Source organism: Callospermophilus lateralis, chromosome 5, assembly GCF_048772815.1.
Source record: "Callospermophilus lateralis isolate mCalLat2 chromosome 5, mCalLat2.hap1, whole genome shotgun sequence".
NCBI lineage: Eukaryota > Metazoa > Chordata > Mammalia > Rodentia > Sciuridae > Callospermophilus > Callospermophilus lateralis.
Genome location: NC_135309.1, coordinates 149834947 through 149856393, shown reverse-complemented (window position 1 = coordinate 149856393; position 21447 = coordinate 149834947). Strand labels below are relative to the sequence as shown.

At 33.5% G+C, this 21447-nt stretch overlaps 1 protein-coding gene across 5 annotated transcripts in view; it reads left to right on the top strand.

Moving 5' to 3' along the window:
* Positions 1–21447, top strand: part of Ttc33 (tetratricopeptide repeat domain 33) — a 51625-nt gene that overhangs the window by 23822 nt on the left and 6356 nt on the right. For all 5 annotated transcript variants that reach the window (XM_076857412.1, XM_076857410.1, XM_076857409.1 and 2 more), the window contains 2 exons: positions 15735–15816; positions 17161–17292. In XM_076857412.1, the coding sequence (XP_076713527.1) occupies positions 15735–15816; positions 17161–17292 (214 nt within the window). The remainder of the gene's footprint in view (positions 1–15734; positions 15817–17160; positions 17293–21447) is intronic.

Below are 21447 nucleotides of genomic sequence, written 5' to 3'. Positions count from 1 at the left end.
TCTATCTAAAACTTTTTTTTTTTTTTGTTCTGGGGATTGAGCCCAGAGGTGCTTTACCACTGAGCTACATCCCTGGCCCATTTTATTTTTTTAATTTTGAAAAGGGCCTCATTAAGTTGTTGAGGCTGGCCTTGAATTTGTTATCCCTTCTTCTTCAGCCACTCAAGTTGCTGGGATTATAGGGGTGAGCCACCACACCCAGCTAAAAACTCCTTTCGGTATCATTATGTCTTTATAAAATCACCCACAAAATCAAGGAAGTAAGTTAAATTTTTTATTTCAAACATTATATGCTTAGTAAGAAAAGTTACTTTTAATAGCACAATATAAACTGAGTCAACCAAAATAGTTGTTTCTATCATTAAGCATTTTGGAGTACTATTATAAATATTATTAATAAACATAATATAAAATAAGATGAAAACTTTACTGTTCTTGACAAAATAGTTTTTATTTATTTATTTGTTTAAGATGAAAACTTTACTGTTCTTGACAAAATAGTTTTATTTATTTATTTATTTAAAATGGTTTTATTTTATTTATTTGTATGTGGTGCTGAGGATCGAACCTGGTGCCCCATGCATGCTAGGCAAGCGGTCTGCCACTGAGCTATAGCCCCAACCCCAAATAGTTTTTAATAATGAAATAAAATGATGGACTTTGATGTTGGTAGCTATAGAGGAATAACTTAAATTTATTTTGGTATTTCTTTTTTTTATTTTAATTTTTTATTTATATATAACAGCAGAACGCACTACAATTCTTATTACACGTATAGAACACAATTCATATCTCTGGTTGTATACAAAGTATATTCACATCAATTCGTGTCTTCATACATGTATTTTGGATAATAATGTTCATCACATTCCACTATCATTTCTAACCCCCTGCCCCCTCCTTTTCCTTCCCACCCACTCTGCCCTATCTAGAGTTCATCTATTCTTCCCATGCTCCCCCTCCCTACCCCACTATGAATCAGCCTCTTTATATCAGAGAAAACATTTGGCATTTATTTTTTTTTTTCGGGGTGGGGATTGGCTAACTTCACTTAGCATTATCTTCTTCAACTTCATCCATTTACCTGCAAATGCCATGATTGTATTCTCTTTTATTGTTGATTATTATTCCATTGTGCATAAATGCCACATTTTTTAAAATCCATTTATCTACTGAAGGGTATCTAGGTTGGTTCCACAGTTTAGCTATTGTGAATTGTGCTGCTATAAACATTGATATGGCTGTGTCCCTGTAGTATTCTGTTTTTAAGTCCTTTGGGTATAGACCAAGGAGAGGGATAGCTGGGTCAAATGGTGGTTCCATTTCCAGTTTTCCAAGAATCTCCATACTGCTTTCCATATTGGCTGCACCAGTTTGCAGTCCCACCAGCAATGTATAAGTGTACCTTTTCCCCCACATCCTCACCAACACTTATTGTTGTGTGCATTCATAATAGCTGCCATTCTGACTGGAGTGAGATGAAATCTTAGAGTAGTTTTGATTGCATTTCTCTAATTGCTGGTGATGATGAACATTTTTTTCATATATTTGTTGATTGATTATATATCATCTTCTGAGAAGTGTCTGTTCAGATCCTTGGCCCATTTATTGATTGGGTTATTTGTTATTTTGATGCTTAGCTTTTTGAGTTCTTTATATACCCTAGAGATTAGTGCTCTGTCTGCTGTGTGAGACATAAAAATTTGCTCCCAAGATGTTGGCTCTCTTTTCACCTCACAGATTGTTTCTTTTGCTGAGAAGAAACTTTTTAGTTTGAATCCATCCCATTTATTGATTCTTGATTTTAATTATTACGCCAAAGGAATCTTATTAAGGAAGTTGAGGCCTAATCCCATATGATGGAGATTAGGGCCTACTTTTTCTTCTATTAGATGCAGGGTCTCTGGCTTTATTCCTAGGTCCTTGATCCACTTTGAGTTGAGTTTTGTGCATGGTTGAGAGATAGGGGTTTAATTTCATTTTGTTGCATATGGATTTCCAGTTTTCCCAGCACCATTTGTTGAAGAGGCTATCTTTTCTCCATGCATGTTTTTGATGCCTTTGTCTAATATAAGATAATTGTAATTTTGTGGGTTAGTTTTTGTGTCCTCTATTCTGTACCATTGTCTATCAGTTTGTTTTGGTGCCAATTACTATTGCTCTGTCGTATAGTTTAAGATCTGGTATAGTGATGCCACCTGCTTCACTCTTCCTGCTAAGGATTGCTTTAACTATTCTTGATCTCTTATTTTTCCAAATGAATTTCATGACTGCTTTTTCTATTTCTATGAGGAATGCCATTGAGATTTTGATTGGAATTGCATTTAATCGGTATAGTGCTTTTGAAAGTATGGTCATTTTGATAATATTAATTCTGCCTATATAAGAGCAAGGTAGATCTTTCTATCTTCTAAGGTCTTCTTTAATTTTTTTCTTTAGGGTTCTATAATTTTCACTATATAGATCTTTCACCTTTAAGTTGATTCCCAAGTGTTTTGGGTTTTTTTTTTTTTGAGGTTATTGTAAATGGGGTAGTTTCCTTATTTCCTTTTCTGAAGATTTGCCACTGATATACAGAAATGCACTTGATTTATGGGTATTGATTTTATATCCTGCTACTTTGCTGAATTCATTTACTAGTTCTAGAAGTTTTCTGGTAGAACTTTTAGGGTCTTCTAGGTATAAAATCATATCATCAGCGAATAGTGCCAATTTGAATTTTTCTTTTCCTATGTATATCACTTTAATTTCTTTTATCTAATTGTTGTGGCCAGTGTTTCAAGAACTATGTTAATAGAAGTGGTGAAAGAGGGCATCCCTGTCTTGTTCCAGTTTTTAGAGGGAATACCTTCTATTTTTCTCCATTTAGAATGATGTTGGCCTGGGGCTTAGCATAGTAACCTTTGTGATGTTGAGATATGTTCCCATTCCTAATTTTTTCTAGTGTTTTAGATATAAAGGGGTGCTGTATTTTGTCAAATCCTTTTTCTGTGTCTATTGAGATGATCATATGATTCCTATCTTTAAGACTTGATGTGATCAATTACATTTATTGATTTCTGTGTGTTGAACCAACCTTGCATCCCTGGGATGAATCCCACTTGATTGTGGTGCATGATCTTTTTGATATGTTTTTGTATTCGATTTGCCAAAATTTTATTGAGAGTTTTTTTGGTGCTGAATATTCCTTTGTTTTCTAAAATGGTGAGAGTAGTTTTTAAAAAATTTTGTAATTTATTCTAATCAGTTATACATGATAGCAGAATGCTCTTTGATTCATTGTATACAAATGGAGCACAATTTTTTACTTCTCCGGTTATGAATGATTTTGTAATTTATTCTAATCAGTTATACATGATAGCAGAATGCTCTTTGATTCATTGTATACAAATGGAGCACAATTTTTCACTTCTCTGGTTATGAATGAAGTAGGGTCCTACCATTTGTACAATCATACATGTACCTGGGGTTATGTCTGTCTCATTCCACTATCTTTTTCATGCCCATACCCCCTTATCTTCCTCCCCTTTACCCAATCCAAAGTTCCTCCACTCATCTCATGCCCTTCCCCATTATGGATTAGCATCCATTTTTCAGAGAAAACACCCGGCCTTTGGTTTTTTGGGATTGTCTTACTTTGCTTAGCATGGTATTCTCTAACTCCATCCATTTACCTTCTTTGATTGCTGAATAATATTCCATTGCATACAGTTTTTTTTACCCATTAATCTATTGAAGGGCATCTAGGTTGGTTCCACAGTTTGGCTATTGTGAATTGTGTTGCTATAAACATTGATGTGGCTGCCTCACTGTAGTATGCTGTTTTAAAGTCCTTTGGGGATAGACTGAGGAGTGGGATAGTGGGATTCCCAGTTTTTTAAGGAATCACCATACTACTTTCCAGATTGGTTATACCAATTTGTAGTCCCACCAGCAATGTATGAGTCTGCCTTTTCCCCCACATCCTCACCAGTACTTATTGTTGCTTGTATTCTTGATAACTGTTTTCTAAAATTTGTTGTCTTAGATATGATACATGATAGTTGGGTGTATTTTGACATGCTACATATAGCATACTCTTTCAAATGAGATTGGGTGCATTCAAGGTGATATGGCCATAGACTCTTGATATCCTTTTAAAGATGATCTTTAGAAACGTGTGTTTATATATAGGCATAAAAGGCAACATTTAAATATATAAATCATTTTCTCCCTTGCCTTTTTAGCTTAATGTGTATCTTAGAGATCATTTAAAAATTTTTTTGTTTATTTATTTTTATACAGTTTATTTATTTTTATTTTAAGGAGAAAACCCACAGTGCCTTACACATGCTAGGCAAGTGATTTGCCACTAAGCTACAGCCCCAGCCCCCTTAGAGTTCATTTTGTATTTTTACTTATAGAACTTTTTTTAAAAAAAATCAGTATCTTTATAGATCTTTCTTTATCTATATTATTACTCTCTATAATCAGGAACTAGAAGAATTTGGATATAAAAAAGTATTTGTACTTCATTGTGTCATGTATTATAACTTAGAGGAAGGGTGCATTCATCTTTAATTTTTACAAATAGTATAGTGAATATTTTTTCAGAGATGTAAGTGTGCATACATACACATCAGTCTATCATAGAGATTTGTAGATGGAATTGCTGATTAAACTACATTTTAAAAACATTTTACTACTTTCTTTTTTTCCTTTTGTGTATATTGTTATCAACAGCATTGGGTTTTAAAGGGTGAGTGTGTATAGATGCATAATTCAAAATATAGGGAACATGCACATGACTTTTCATTAGAAACTGTTTTCTAACTTTTTATTATGAATAATTTCAAACATACAGAAAAGTTGAATGTGCAGTGAACAAACTTTACTCATCACCTAGATTTAACGATTGATATTATGCTCTATTTGCTTTATGTATGTAGGTTTTATGAATCATTTGATAGTGAGTTGCAAACATCATGAACCCTTATTCCTGAAATTTCTTTTTTTTTCCTTAGTAGAGACATTTTATTTTATTATTTATTTATTTATTTTGGTACCAGGGTTTGAACCCAGGGGCTTAACTACTAAGCCACATCACTAGACCATTTTAATTTTGAGAACAGGGTCTTGCTAAGTTGCTGAGGCTGGCTTTGAACTTGTGATCTTCCTGCCTCAATTTTCTGAGCTGCTAGGATTACAGGCATGCGCCAACATGCCCAGCAGTTTATTCCTGAAATTTCAATGAATTTTTTTTATTAGTGAGGACATTTTCCTATATAACCATAAGAAAAATTATGGTTAACAGTAACACATAAGTCAATTAACAATAAAAAAGAAAAAAAAAACCAAGACAGTAGTAATTCTCAAAATATTCTAATATCTATTCTATACTTAGTTTTGTAGTCACTCATAAAATGTCTTTTGTAGCTGGCTGTTTTTTTTTTTTTTTTTTGGAGGGACTAGTTTTTTCTTTCAAAAAGACACTAAGACACTTGTCAATATTCAATATTAAAACAGTTGCACTGTTGGTTTCTCTTTATCCCAGCTGGCCCCCAAAAGACCACAACAAAGGAGAGTACATTTTAATCCAATAAGCTACAGGATGTACACCTAACAGACCTCATAGAAATCTCACTTAAAAGTGGGGTTGGGTTAGGAAAGAAACTTTGAAAGATATGTAGCTGATATTTTAAGCAAGATCTAGTTAAGGCTTAAACATAGTTAATGATTGTTATGTGTTCTTTTAATTTAGAACAAGGGTCTGAAATGATGACTGGGGGACCAAATCTGGCCCACTATTTTTTTATAAATAAAATTTTGTTGGAGTATATTCATATTTATTTGTACCGTCTATGCTACTTTTACACAATAGCATCAGAGTTGAGTGGTTGGAACACAGGCTATCGGACCTCCAAAGACTAAAGTGTTTACTGTGGGGTCTTGTATAGAATAAAAAATTGTAGACCCCTGGTCTAGAGCAATAGATTGACTTTGTCATCTTTTAAAATTTTTCCCCATGTCATTGATTTTTAAAAGTGACAAGGCAAGTTGTTTTATGTAATCCCTGAATTGCTTGATCCCCCTTGGGAACATTTTCCCCTATCCTAATTTTAAGTTGCAAAGTAGATCTAGAGGCTTGATTATATCAGGTTTAAGTTTTTTGCAAAAATATTCATATTTGTATTTACTTCAATTTGTATCATATCATATGATACATATAAATCTGGATATACCCAAAAAATTTTATTTATAAAAAAATAGTGGGCCAATTTGGTCCCCCAGTCATCTTTCAGACCTGTTAATAGCGCATCTTCATTATAATGTTTAGGATCAAGCTTTTTCTTTATGGTTTTAGTAGCCCCTGATAATTATTGCCTAAATGCACTGTTTCATAAAGGGTTACCCTTTTTATTAAAAATTCTTACATTTACTAGCTGGACGTTTTTTCCCCTATAAAGAAAAACTTTCCCTTATGAGTTCTTTGGTTCCACTAAAACACAGAGGAAGTACATAATAAATGTATTATGGTTTAGATACGTGGTATCCCCCACAAGCTCATGTGTGAAGACAGTACAAGAAGGTTCAGAGGTGAAATCATCAGATTATGAGAGCTTTAACCTAATGAGTGGGTTAATCCACTGATATGGATTAACTGTGTGATAACCATAGACAGGTAGGATGTAGCTGGAGGAGGTAGCATCCTGGATGCTTTGGAGTTTATATTTTTGTCCCTAGTGAGCAGAGCTGTCTTTGCTTCTTGGTGGCTATGTCCTGAACTGTTTCTTTTCCACCGTGTGCTTCTACCATGATGTTCTGCGTAACCGTTGGCCCAGAGCTATGGAGCCAACTGATCATGGACTGAACCTCTGAAACTATAAGTCCCTAATGAACTTTTCCTTCTCTACTTGTTCTTGTTAAGTCTTTGGTCACAGCAGTAAAAAAGCTGACTAAAGCAAGATACATGATTTATTTCTTTTTTTATGAATTTGCAATGTATGAATTTTGTGAATAGGTGCTTATATGTGTGTATATATATATGTGGGTATGTATATATGTATGCATGTATGTGTATGGTAACAGCTTTGTTGAGATATAATTAATATGTAGTATAATTTACAGTTTATAATTTACAATTGACAGTTACAGAGCTTACGAATTTAAAGTGTACAATTCAGCAGTTTTTAGTTCATTCACAAGAGTTGTGTGACTGTCAACCCCCAAAGAAACTGCTTGCTCATTTCCCCTCACCTGTTAGTCTTACATGACCACTAATCTACTTAAAGAATTTCTGTATATTATACAAATCTCTACAGATTTTCCTGTTCTGTACATCTTATGTATATGGGATTATATAAGTGGAATAATATATAAAGAGTTTTTTTCCTGCTTTCTTTCATTTAGCATGTTTTAATGGTACGTACATCCATGTTTTGCATGTATTAATACTTCATTTTTTTTGTTGCCAAATAGTATTCCATTGTATTAATATACCATCTTTGATTTTCTGTTCATCAATTGGTAGACACAGATTTTATATATTTTAAACATTATTATGAATTTTCATAGTTTTAATTTGTTTAATTCTATTGTGGTCATGGTTTTTATTTAAAAAAATTTAATTGACACATAAAAATTAAACATTTATGGGGTACCATGTGATGTTTTAATACATATATATATTGTATAACATTAGAATTATGTTAATCATTGTCTGCACATTTATTTGATGCTCAAAATATTTCATGTTAGTTCAGTGAGAATCCCTTCAAATTTGTTTCTGTATGATATTTCCTATATGCTTTTAATAACTTTCTTGTACAATAAGAACCTCAGATCTATCTTGGAACATTTTTCATCCCAGACTTATAATCAGCTATTTTTCTGACTATTCCTTATTTATTTTATTGGAAAATAGTGCTTAGAGACCATAATATGTGCATTGGATGTGTTTATTAATACTGTTCTATTACACTTTTTGTTATTTTTTGTGGACTGAGCTAAGAAGTTATTTTTAAAAGATGAGATATAATCTTGAACTTATACTGATAATTCTTATTTTTAGGTGCCTCATAATTTTTAGCTTTAACTTAATTTTAAAAATTAATTTAACTTAATTTTACATTAACTTAATTAACTTAATTTTAAAAATTAGCAACATTAAAATAATCATCTTTTCTTTGTTTTAAAATATGCTTTTAATAGTTTCACAGAATCATTACTCATTAATACAAGCAATACATGTAGTTCGAAAGCTATGTTAAATTCTAAGACCCTCCATATTCCATCTTCCTGTTTAAAATTTTATTTATTTCACATTGTTACTCTATTGCTCACTGTACTTCATCCAGACTGCATTTCATTCTTTTCCTTGAACTTGCCAAATTTATTTATGAGTACTCATCTCTGTACTTGCATTCTCTACCTAAAATATTCTTTTCCCAAATTTTTACTGGTTAGATTATTCCTATCACTTCAGGACACACCCAAATAACACCTTTTCAGACGGTCTCTCTCTAACTACTAGGTATATTTTAGATGGATATCCCCAGTTACTCTCTGTCTCATTGTTAGGGTTTGGATGTAAATTATCCCCCAAAATCTCTGAGTGAGTCAATGCAAGAAAGGTTAGAGGTGATATGATTGGGTTATGAGAATCTTAACCCTGCCACTGAATTAATCCCCTGACAGGGATTAGTTGAGTGGTAACTGCGGTAGGATGTGGCTGTTGGAGATGTTCGTTAGGAGCGTGTCTTTAGGAACATGTCTTTAGGGTATGTATTTGCTGAGCAAATTCTCTGCTTCCTGATTCACCTTGTGAGCCACTCTCCTCCTCCACACTCTTCTGCCATGGAGTTCTGCTTATTTTGAGCCCCACAGGATGGATCTGACTGTCTATGGTCTGAAATTGAGAGCCCCCAAATAAATTTTTTCTCCTTAAAATTGTTCCTGTCAGGTCCCTGAGGAAAAATTTATTTGGGGGCTCTCAGTTTCAGATCATAGACAGACAGTCAGGAGGAAAAAAAAAAAAGATGACTAAAACGCTCATTATTCTGTTTATTTTCTAGCAGGCATCATATTTGATTGCTTGTTTGATGGGCTGGGGGTGTGGTTCAGTGGGAAAGTGCTTGCCTAGCTCTGGTTCGATCTTAGCACTGCCAATAAATAAATAAATAAACAAACAAATAAATAAATAAAAATTGCATGCGATTGTTTGTTGATATCTGTTTTTCATATAGAATATAGTTGTATGAAGGTAGAAACCTTGTTCCCTTTTCACTGCTGTATGTCCAGTCAGTAGCACAAGTGGTTGTTGAATAAATATTTGACTGATAAATGAATGTGGCAATGTCAATTTACTTTGGTGATTTTCTTTTTTTTTTTTGAGCAGTATTCAGATCCCTGTAGGAGCAAAAAGTCTGAAAGTTGGTGTGATCAGAAGTTATAGAGGTAATACATTTGGTAGAAAGACAAGGTGATTAGGATTTGATTACGCTGCTGAATTTATTTAATTATTGAACTGACTCATCTATAACAGTATCTTGGTTAGACAGACAAGTGTTGGGATGAAAGGAAAACCCAGATGAGTTTCTAAGAATACTTGTGTTAGGAATGAGCGTATGAGACAACTAGAGAAATTATGGATTTTAAATTTTTTTGGTTCTCATCTCATATCTCATATCTAACATTTCTTTTCTAATCAAGGCTCTTAGTATTACAAAGAAGAAAATCACATTTATAACAGAAATATGAATGAGTGTGGGTGTATTGTAAGGAAATTCTTAGAAATAGCTTGGTAGAGCTGTGAACTCTTAGGAATGAAAGCAATGTTCCGTTTTTCCCCCAAATTATTTGTGCATCTGCTCTTTTTAATTTTTATTCACTTAATGAGTATTTATAGAGCAACTTGTTCATGTGATGCACTGCTGTAGGTGTGCAGCAAACGAAATGTACAAATCCTTTTCATTTATATCTTAATGGGAGAGATGGATAATAATCAACAGAAATAAATGTATATTACTATAAATAAGAATAAGTGTTAAGGAGGAAAAAACAAAAAGCCAGAAAGGACTAGGACATGTTGAAGAGGAAGTTTCAGATAAAGTAGCTGAGAAAGTCTTCTCTGAGAGAGTGACATTTGAATCACATAAAGAAGTTAGGCTACTCATCATGAGGCTGTCTAGTGAAAGAGTGTTCCAGGCAGAGGGAATAAAAGTACTCTAGAGCAGAAGTATGCTTGATATATCAGAGAAAGAGCAAGGAAGCCAGTCTCACTAGAGAAGGGAGTAAAGGGGCCTGGCCAAAGATGAAGTTAGAGAAAGAAAAGGGAGCCAGATCTTGTAAGCCCTTATAGGTCATGACAAGAACTTTGATTATGTTTTGTTTTGTTTTTGGTGCTGGGAATTAAACCCAGGGGTGTTAACTACTGAGCCATGTCCTTAACCCTTGTTATTTTTTAATTTGAAGTAGTGTCTTGCTATGATGCTTAGGTCCTTGCTAATTTACACAGGCTGACCTTGAATTTAAAATCCTCCTCAACCTCCCAAAGTTGCTGAGATTACAGGTGTGTGCTACCATACTTGGCAAGAATCGTGGTTTTTATTCTGAGTAAAACTAAGAATCATTGGAAGATTTTGCTGTTGGCTGACTTCCTTTGGCAAGCCTTAGACAGTCTCTTCTACTACCTAATTAACTTTCTCTGTTTAGCTGTCCAGCTGAGTCTTCACTCTTTAGTTTCCTACTGTCAGATTCAACACAGTGGAATCTGATTGGCTCATGTCAGTTAAGTCAGGTTGTGGAAATTATACATACCCAGCTAGATAGTGAATTGGCTAATCTTTGGTTAGATGTTTGTCTTTAGCCCTGTCAGTAGTGACCTGGTTAGAGGAACATATGGTTGGGTGCCGCAGTCTGGCTGGGCACAATTCAGGAGCCACTTGTCAAAAGAAACGAACTTTATTTTTAGAACACACACACCACACCACACAGCTACTCAGGAAAAACCCTCAGAGCCCAACTGCCACTACCGGCTTCCCACAAGCCTCTCAACCTCCCCCACTCCTCCTGCTCTTGAGGCCGATTGGCTGGGTCGCGGAGCCAAAAAAAAGTCCCCCAATGAGCAGCTCCCTGGTCTGAAAGAGTGGGGAAACAGACCAATGAGCATCACTGCAGAGGAGCCAATCAGTTGGCAGCTAGAAGTTTGCTGGGGCCGCTGTGAGCCAATCATCAGCTGGCAGCTGGAAGTTTGCTGGCAGCTGGAAATTTGCTGGGGCCCCTTCGGCTGTGGCTCTCAACAGTTGGGGCAGTTGCTGACAGCCAGGTGTTGTCTCATGTGTCATACTTCTATTCTGCGGCTTTGGTCTACTTAAAAGATGATCATCTCCACTTTCTGTATCTTCTCTGCTCCCTTCTTATCACCAAAATTTGAGGTGGAAATGTAGAATTTCTTTTTATTAATTATTGTATATTTATAGCATAATCATAGTGGGCCAGGCAATCTGAGGACAAAGCAGTGAATAAGATGAAATAGATTTTTGCAGTCATAAAACTCACCTTCTCCACCTGCATTTTAGATGGAAAAAATAGGTAATAAAGAAGCAGATAAATCACATTTTAGATTGTAGTTCTTGCTATAAAGAGAGGAGCTTTTTGAGGACATGGCATTGGAACTTAGGTTGCTTACCCATTTCAAAACTGGTTGTTGTTACACTGTTCCCCCCCATTTCTTTTAAAACTGGTTGTTGTTACACTGTTCCCCCCCATTTCTTATCATTAAAGTGGTTATGTAATCTTTGCCTGAAAGAAGACCTGTTAGTGGCCCCCAACCCAGAACAAATGGGAAGAGTGTATATATATATATATATATATATATATATATATCTATTCCAAGAATTTTCAGATAGTAGGCCTGAAACATAAGGTAGACCACACTTAAGGCCAAGTTTTTATAATATTTTATAACAATTTTTGGAAATGTTTACTCATTTGTATTATTCAGAAGTTGGCTGATCATATTTCCAAGTTTTTGAAAGAAAAAGTTCTAACGTTTCTTCACAAAGGTTCTGAAAATAATTAGTGTTCATTTACATGTTTTCTTATTGTTTCCATAGTTTGTAAGTTAAAAATAATTATTCATTTTAAATAGAGATTTTAAGAGTATGTGTATATGTGTGTTTTGAAGACTAAATTGAAGATAAAGGACATGAGAGTCTAATATTTTATTTATCAATAAGGGGTTATTCCTTAGCTGCAAAACTAAAAAAAAATTTTAAATCCTAATGTTTTTTGTTAAACATGTAGGCTAGTTCCTGGAGAATTGAGCAGCCTTAGTATGATTCATATTTGAGATATGAACTTATACTTAAATGATATTTAAATTTTAGAGATAACTAATTCTAATAACCAAGCCAACTGGAAACTGAACTGTATTCTTTGTAAGGCTGGCAGAGCATATTAATAGAATATCTGAAGAGGAATAAGATAGATGAGTAAATATAAGGTGTATTTCTTTTTCATTAGCTGTGTTCTTAATTATCAGAAATCAGTAAAATTTATATATTGAGTTATATAACCTTCCCTCTGAGGTGATCTCATCTTCATCAGTTTTATATCAGATATAAATAAGATGCATATTATATTTGGCCCCAAAATATAGTTTATTTTCTTGAATGATTTATTCATTGTCTAATTCTTTCCAAAAGGGAATTATTGTGGTCAAAGGACAATTTTTAATGTCTGACAACAGAGAATCTATTGAGTAAGTTTTGCTGTTTTAATAGATATTCATCCTTTAAGCATTATGCCATAGACAGAAACCTTTAGTGATATAAAGACATGGAGAAAATGTTTAATGTGTGTGTGTGAGTTGTACAGTATACTTTGAAAAACCCTGGTAGAATATACAATAAAATATTAGCTATGTTAAGTTATATTAACTATGGTTGTAATTTTTGTGTGGTGAAATTATAGAGTGTCTTGTATGTGTATGGATGTGTTTTCTCTATTATCTGATTCTTCTTTATTTGATACCCAGAAAACAGTCTTTAATATAAAAACAATTATCATTTACTCAGTTATAGAATACAAGGAAGACCTCATTTAAAGACATTTTGTATTAAAAAAAACATTGAATGCACAATATTGGTTGACAGTGTGTTTTAGTTGTTGACATCGATTTGTAGTTTTAGGCTGCCTTAAAAGATACAAATGTGTAGTTCAGAGAAGGAAGTAAAGTCCACTGGAATCTCTGCAAACCCTGCCTTCCTCCTCTTTCCCTTTCTCTCCTACCTGCATGCTGTGGATTTTACTCTTTCAAGGAGTCCACCAGGAGAGTTCAGAATGACTTTCTCATTCCTTCTCTGTAAGTTCCTTTTTCATCTTCTAATTTGTGTACTCAGGTGAGGTCCTTGCATCTTTTTTCTACTATCCGTCTTTTTCACAAGTACCATTTACCACATTATCTGAGGGGAACAGGAAAGGAAAAGATATTAGAATTGGCCTCTAGAATCCAAGCAACGTGATCTGATAGGTGATGACTATAGAAAATTAGCTAATCAATGAATTCCATTTAGTTTATAGCATTTTAATGGAGGAATTGGAATTCATAAAGAATTTTGTGGTATCTTAAATTTTAATGACACCTGAACAGAAATCTTAAATGGTAACTTCATATTCTGAAATGCATGGGGCAGGTTATAAGCTAACAGCAATATGTAAATTATCTAAAGATAACTGTGAGCCTCAAATTCCCACTCAGGGTAACCAGGAGCTTACATAAGACATAGTATTTTAACCAACTTATGTCTACCACCACCTAATAAAAGGTTTCATATGGAGAATTGTATGTCATCCACTGAGACCTGTATAGGGCAGCATAATGAACATATTCTGACATGTTGCAGAAGTGTTCAAGTACATGGAAAGCAGAGCAATGGAAGTAGCACTTCAGAGGAATTTGCAAATTGCCAGTGAGACTCCATGTCTCCTATAACTTCCCACTTGGGAAACCTGACTGTAGACAAATGCTTGGGTAGGGGAGAATCTTTCATAGAGAAAAAAAAAATTAAGTTAGTGAAGCTCTTAGAGATCTGATTTGTGCTTTGTCAAGATGGTATAAGACCTTGGAAATGGTATTGCCTATTTGTATTATATCCTAATAAAGGAACTCAGTGAAAGTGTTTTCACTCAGGTGAAAATGTATATTTTTAATGGACTTTAACATTCTGTTTTCCCTCAGGTTCTTCTTTTATTTCTTTAGTTCTGTGCACCTTGCTTGGATAATGATCTATGTAGACTAGCTGACATTTTGTTGTGTTTGGTTTGAATCTTCATATACAGTTATGCATTGCTTAAAATTGTGTACATATTTTGAGACATGTCATTAGGCATTTTATTGTGGGAACATGGTAAGTGTACACTTTACACAAAGCTGGATAATATAGGTCAATAACTTGACATGCTCTCAAGACTCTCAGTAAGAACAAGGTGTATGAAGTTGCTTCTGGTATAATGCTGCACATTCTTTTACAGTAAACTTATATAAGTATAAGGAGTACACTCTAAAATAACAATAAAAAGTATGGCACAGTGAATGTTAAACCAGTGACATGTTTTTTTGTTAAGTATTATATACTATATGTAATTTTATCTGCTATACTTTCATATGACTGGAAGTGCAGTAGGTTTGTTTATACCAATATCACCACAAATGTGAGCAATACACTACACTATGACATTAGGACAGCTACTGAGTCATTAGGTGATTGGTACTTTTCAGCTTCATTGTAATCTTATGGGATTGCTATGATTATGTTCAGTCTGTTGCTTATTATATTAGGTACAAAATTATGCACAGGAACACATACACAGGAAATGAAAAGTTTGGGGGAAAAAAACCAAGAAGTGATTCAAGAGAATATAGTACATGATAAAAGTTAATAAGATAGATGTGACAGATACACTATGACATAATTTTGTACCTAATATATCAGTGGTTCAAAATCTGGAACTTTGTAGAAGCTTTATTTTTAAAAAAGAGAAGTGCTTTTGTGTTTCTGCAGATTTGTCATGGAGTAGGCTGAGGTCAGATTTGGTCATACTGGGTTTGAGCTGTTGGGTCCAGGTAGAGATGTTAATGGACATAGCCTTAGAGCACAAGAGACCCATTAGGAAAACATCAGTGAAAATGTGGTAGTGGAGGTCATCTCCATATTGTTTTAGTTCATTTCACCCATTTCTTATAAACTTGCTGTGATGAGCAAAAACAGATATAGTTTCTTCCCTTTGTTCTTTCCTATAGACAAAGAAACTTAAAACTGAAGAATTTTTTACAAAATTACCTGCTGACAGATTCTTAAATCATCATCTCTGTCTCTGCTAGATTTCTGTAGCAGGACCCAGTTGCAACTGGATTATAAATTTATCAGAAAATTTATATGCATCTAAAAGGAATGTAAACACATGCCAACTATGAGTTTATGGGGGGGGGAGGATATGAATCTGGTAATTTCTCAACCCAGAAAATAAAAATCTTGGAGAAAAATTTTTAAGATCTCTTTTATTTGTGTCTTGCATTTTCTCTTTCCTTTCATCTCTTTATTTTTTCTGGATTTTGTAACATTATCAGTTCCAAAGCAGAGATATTTCTTAATAAGCAATTAATTATTTCCTAATATCTAATTTTAAAAATTTGTTCATCTACTCTTAAAGACATTGAAAATGTGATATTAATGTAACTTTAATAACTACAGATATCGGGAGGCAATTCAGAAGTGGGATGAAGCACTACAGTTAACCCCAAATGATGCTACCCTCTATGAGATGAAATCACAGGTAATAATTTGCAAAATTTCACTTTGATTGTGAAATTATGCTGTTTGTTTGGTGAGCATTGATGAACCAAAATAGTGTTTCCTCCCATTTTTCTTTTACAAATATAATTTATTTAAAATTTTTATCATAGTATTTATGGCTTTGCCATATAAATAAAATTAGAAATTTATTTGCCTTAACAATGAATGTAACTGTTATTTAACCTAATTATAAGATATCCATATACTTATATCTAATCAATTATATCTTTTAAAAAGTTATTGTAGTGGAACACCTATAACTTATTTTTCTTCAAAATTAGGATGAATTGGGTTCTGCATGAAATTTCTCTAAAAATAGCTGAGGCACTAGCAATGGTTAGATTAGATGCACCTTATTAATAGTTTAAAAGTTACATTTGTCTTTAAAATACATTTTTAAGTATTTTATAGGAAAGTCTATAAATAAAACCTCTGAGCACTCAAATTAGGCTATCCAAGCAACTTCAAAAGTCTCAGAACATTAACCACATTTTGGTAGAGTTCATCCTTGATCTGGGTGCCTAATAAATGTTTTTCAGATAATGACGTCAAACATAAAACACATGCTTTATTAATTTGATTTTAGTTTATCTAGAAAAACTTGAATAAATTATGTCCACTGAAGCAAGTGCTATGAGGACCTTCATTTCTCAATCTTAAAATATTTATATAATAAGGCATAATTTAGGGCAAACTGTATGAAAACTTTAATTTGGAGCCTGATAATGATGCTATCATAAAAAATGTTCTAAAATGTTAATGCCCCCAACAATTATAGATAAAACCCAACCCTTTCTCATAGACTAAAAGTGGAGAAGAATTGAACTCCCTGATTTTTCTGTTTTTTTATGGTTTGAAAAGCCCAGTTATGCGGATGTCTGTGGAGTGTCAAAATAATTTTCACATGAGGGAGATGTTTACTAGGGACAGGATGGCTGGTTGAACAAATTAATTTACCTCCTTGAACAGCAAAGCTTGGAGTTTTCTTAACAAACACATTGTAAATGGAATAAATAAAAGTGGAAATTGGAGTTCAAATAGATCTGAATTACCATGTCCAGAATAGGACCACTTGGTTTTGACCAGATAGACAGAATTCAGTAGCTGGAAAGGGAGAGTTTTATTTTCTTGTTATTTTAGGAGATAAAAGACTAAATTTCTGATCTCGCATAGCAAAGGAGGGATAAAAACCACTGAAATGCTATGTTTACCAGATTAAAATATACTCAAGAAATGAAAATCTTCATTTATTAATCAGTAGTTTATTAGTTTATATATATATATTACTCACAGTTTTTCTTTTCTTCTTCCTTTTGGCTTATAGGTTCTGATGTCTCTTCATGAAATGTTCCCAGCAGTACATGCTGCAGAAATGGCTGTACAACGAAACCCACATTCATGGGAGTCTTGGCAAACTTTGGGGCGTGCTCAGCTTGGATTAGGAGAGATAGTCCTGGTAAGGATGTCAGATCATTATAATTCTGAATTTTAAAGTTTATTTTGACATATTTTTGATCAACTAAACCTGAAGGCAAGTAGTCATTTCTCAAGTCTGTATAAAAAATAAATACAAAATCACCTCTTTAAAAGCATTATTTTATAAACACAGATCAAAGCTATTACTGAACATCTTTTATGATTATTAGCACCAATTATATCAGGATAAGAGTATTTTTTAGCTATTTGGTATCATGAAAATTAAAAAATAAAAATTTAACTTAAAACATTAGCATTTGGTTAACCATATTTAAACAGACAATAAGCAACTTCTGGCTTTGTTCTTTGGATCATTAGGTTTACTGCATTATAAAGTGATAACAGTGTTATCATGGAGATGAAGCCACTAATAGATTTTGTAGGGAAAAGAAGACAGAATATGGGAGATAAATGATGCTAAATATTTAAACTGAAAAGTTGCTGGACTTAGGAGAAAGTGGGAAAGGGTAGAAACTTATGAAAATAAAATAGTCATTATGTGAAATTTACTATCAATGGTATTAAGTGCATCTCTTTTTTTCCTTTATTGGCACATTATAATTATACATAATTGTATAATTATAATATATGTACACACAGTAAAACAGTATAATTTTTTTTAGAAATCAAAAATTTAATGACAAATGCAAATACAACCAAATCAATAATAATATTAAATGTGAATAATTGAAAAAAACTATCAAAAAAGAGAGGTTTTCAGACTGCAGTTTTTTTAAGCAATTTATTTATAATTTATTCATTGTTCAATATTTTTATTTATTTTATTTTTTTAAATTTGTTTTAATTAGTTACACATGACAGTACAAAGATCTTGACATCATATATTTGAATCAAATGGGGTATAATTTCTCATTTTTCTGAGTTACAGGTTGCAGAATCACATTGGTCATGCAGTCACATATATACATACAGCAATAATAATGTCTATTTTATTCTGCTGTCCTTCCTTTCCCCCCTTCCCCTCCCCTCCCCTCCCATCACTTCTCTTTACCCAATCTAATATGACACACTTCTTTTTTTTTTTTCTTTTTCCTCACATTGTCATACATATATTCTGTATAACGATGAGGGTCTCCTTCCATCTTCCATGCAATTTCCCTTCTCCCTCCCTTTCCCTCCCACTTCTCTTCCCTGTTTAGTGATAATCTTCTTCTCATGCTCTTCCTCTCTACCCCATTTTGAGTCACCCCCCTTATATCAGAGGAGACATTCGGCATTTGTTTTTAGGGATTGGCTAACTTCACTTAGCATAATCTGCTCTAATGCCTTCCATTTGCCTGCAGATGCCATGATCTTATTATTTTTTAGTGTTGAGTAATATTCCATTGTGTACATATGCCACATTTTTTTTATTCATTCATCTATTGAAGGGCATCTAGGTTGGTTCCACATTCTAGCTATTGTGTGAATTATGCTGCTGTAAACATTGATGTGGCTGTGTCCCTATAGTATGCTGTTTTTAGGTCTTTTGGGTATAGTCTGAGAAGAGGAATAGCTGTATCAAATGGTGGTTACATTCCCAGCTCTAAAAGGAATCTCCATACTGCTTTCCAAATTGGCTGCACCAATTTGCAGTCCCATCAACAATGTATGAGTGTACACCTCCCCGCCCTTCCCCCCCCCCATCCTCACCAGCACTTGTTGTTGTTTGACTTCATAATGGCTGTCATTCTTAATGGAGTAAGATGGTATCTTAGAGTAGTTTTAATTTGCATTTCTCTGATTGCTAGAGATGGTGAGCATTTTTTCGTGTATTTGTTGATTGATTGTATATCCTCTTCTGGGAAGTGTCTGTTCAGGTTCTTAGCCCATTTGTTGATTGGGTTATTTGTTTTTTTGTTGTTTAACTTTTTGAGTTCTTTGTATACCCTAGAGATTAGAGCTCTATCTGATGTGTGAGGGGTAAAAATTTGTTCCCAGGATGTAGGTTCCCTATTCACCTCACATATTATTTCTCTTGCTGAGAAAAACTTTTTAGTTTGAATTCGTCTCATTTGTTGATTCTTGGTTTTAACTCTTGTGCTTTTAGGTGTCTTATTAAGGAATTTGGGGCCTGACCCCACGTGATGGAGATTAGGGCCAACTTTTTCTTCTATTAGACGCAGAGTCTCTGATTTGATTTCCAAGGTCCTTGATCCATTTTGAGTTAACTTTTGTGCATGGTAAGAGAAAGGGATTCAATTTCATTTTGTTGCATATGGATTTCCAGTTTTCCCAGCCCCATTTGTTGAAGATGCTATCCTTTCTCCATTGCATGGTTTTAGTACCTTTGTCTAATAATATAAGGTAGTTGTAATTTTGTGGGTTGGTCTCTATGTCTTCTATTCTGTACCATTGGTCTAACAGCCTGTTTTGGTGCCAGTACCATGCTGTTTTTGTTACTATTGTTCTGTAGTATAGTTTAAGATCTGATATAGCGATACCACCTGTTTCACTCTTCCTGCTTAGAATTGCTTTAGCTATTCTGGGTCTCTTATTTTTCCTGATGAATTTCATAATTGCTTTTTCTATTTCTGTGAGGAATGCCTTTGGGATTTTGATTGGAATCACATTGAATCTGTAGAGTGCTTTTGGTAATATGGCCATTTTAATAATATTAATTCTGCCTATTCATGAGCAAGGTATATCTTTCCATCTTCTAAGGTCTTCTTCTATTTCTCTCTTTATGGTTCTGTAGTTTTCATTGTATAGATCTTTCACCTCTTTTGTTAAGTTGATTCCCAAGTATTTTTTTTTTTTTGAGGATATTGTGAATGGGGTAGTTTTCCTCATTTTCATTTCAGTGGATTTGTCACTGATATACAGGAATGCCTTTGATTTATGGGTGTTGATTTTATATCCTGCCACTTTGCTGAATTCATTTACTAGTTCTAGAAGTTTCTTGGTAAAACCTTTTGGGTCTGCTAGGTATAGGATCATATCATCAGCAAAAAGTGCTAGTTTAAGTTCTTCTTTTCCTATAGTTATACCTTTAATTTCTTTCATCTGTCTAATTGCTCTGGCTAGTGCTTCCAGAACTATGTTGAATAGAAGTGGTGAGAGAGGGCATCCCTGTCTTGTTCCAGATTTTAGAGGGAATGCCTTCAATTTTTCTCCGTTTAGAATGAAGCTGGCCTGAGGCTTAGCGTAGATAGCTTTTACAATGTTGAGGTAAGTTCTTAAAACAGTATAATTTGATCAGTTTCATTCCTCAGTACTTCTACTTTTCTTCCCCTCCCTCCCCGCTGCCCCATCCCCTTCTTCTATTCTACTGGTCTCCCTAAGTGCATCTCTTAACATGTCTGAACTGTACCTTGTTGGTAGCAAAGGCTAATAAAAATAACTAGGTAAGAATTGGCTGTGAAAACTATCTTCTTTTTATTTTTCAACAGTGTAATATCTGTAGAAGTGTTTGCAAATATAGTAATGACAAATAACCCGTTTATCATTAACTGAATTAATGACTTTTTATGATTCATTAGTCTTTTACAGTTAAAAATAAAACAAATCTTAAAAGCTTTAAAGTATGGGCTCATTGATAAATCCTGAATTTAATGTTACTAACAATGATTTTAATAAACTATGGATGACTTAGATTTTTCTGGTACTCTTATAAGGATATTATTATTTTTTTATTCACAGAAAAGTGTTTGTCAAATTCTCAGAAATAATAAGAAATTTTAATGAGAAAATAATTAGACAAAAGTAACTCGAAAGTGATAATCTCAAAGGACATCCAATGTTGTTGAAAACCAGTTTAACAAAGTATCATTTTCTTTTCCTGTCATTTAGCATTATCATTTCTCTCTCTCTCTCTTTTTTTTAACCTGAAGACTTAAATCATTCCAGAGTTGGCACAAAAGAAATTCAGGTTTTTTTTTTTTTTCCTAATAGAGCAGTGGAGGTCAGGGACCTATCATAAAATGCTATTTTTTCATATCCTTTTTATTAAAAACTTAAAAATCATTGTCTATTTCACTTATTGTTTTTGGTAATGGAAAAAAAAATCTCTAGAACATAGTGCTTAGCAATAATTGTTTTTTATAGGGAAAATGTAGTTCAGTAAGAAAAAAGCTGATAAAAATGAAGTTATTTAATATTTGAAGTTTTTTGAATAAGAGTACCATATATTCAC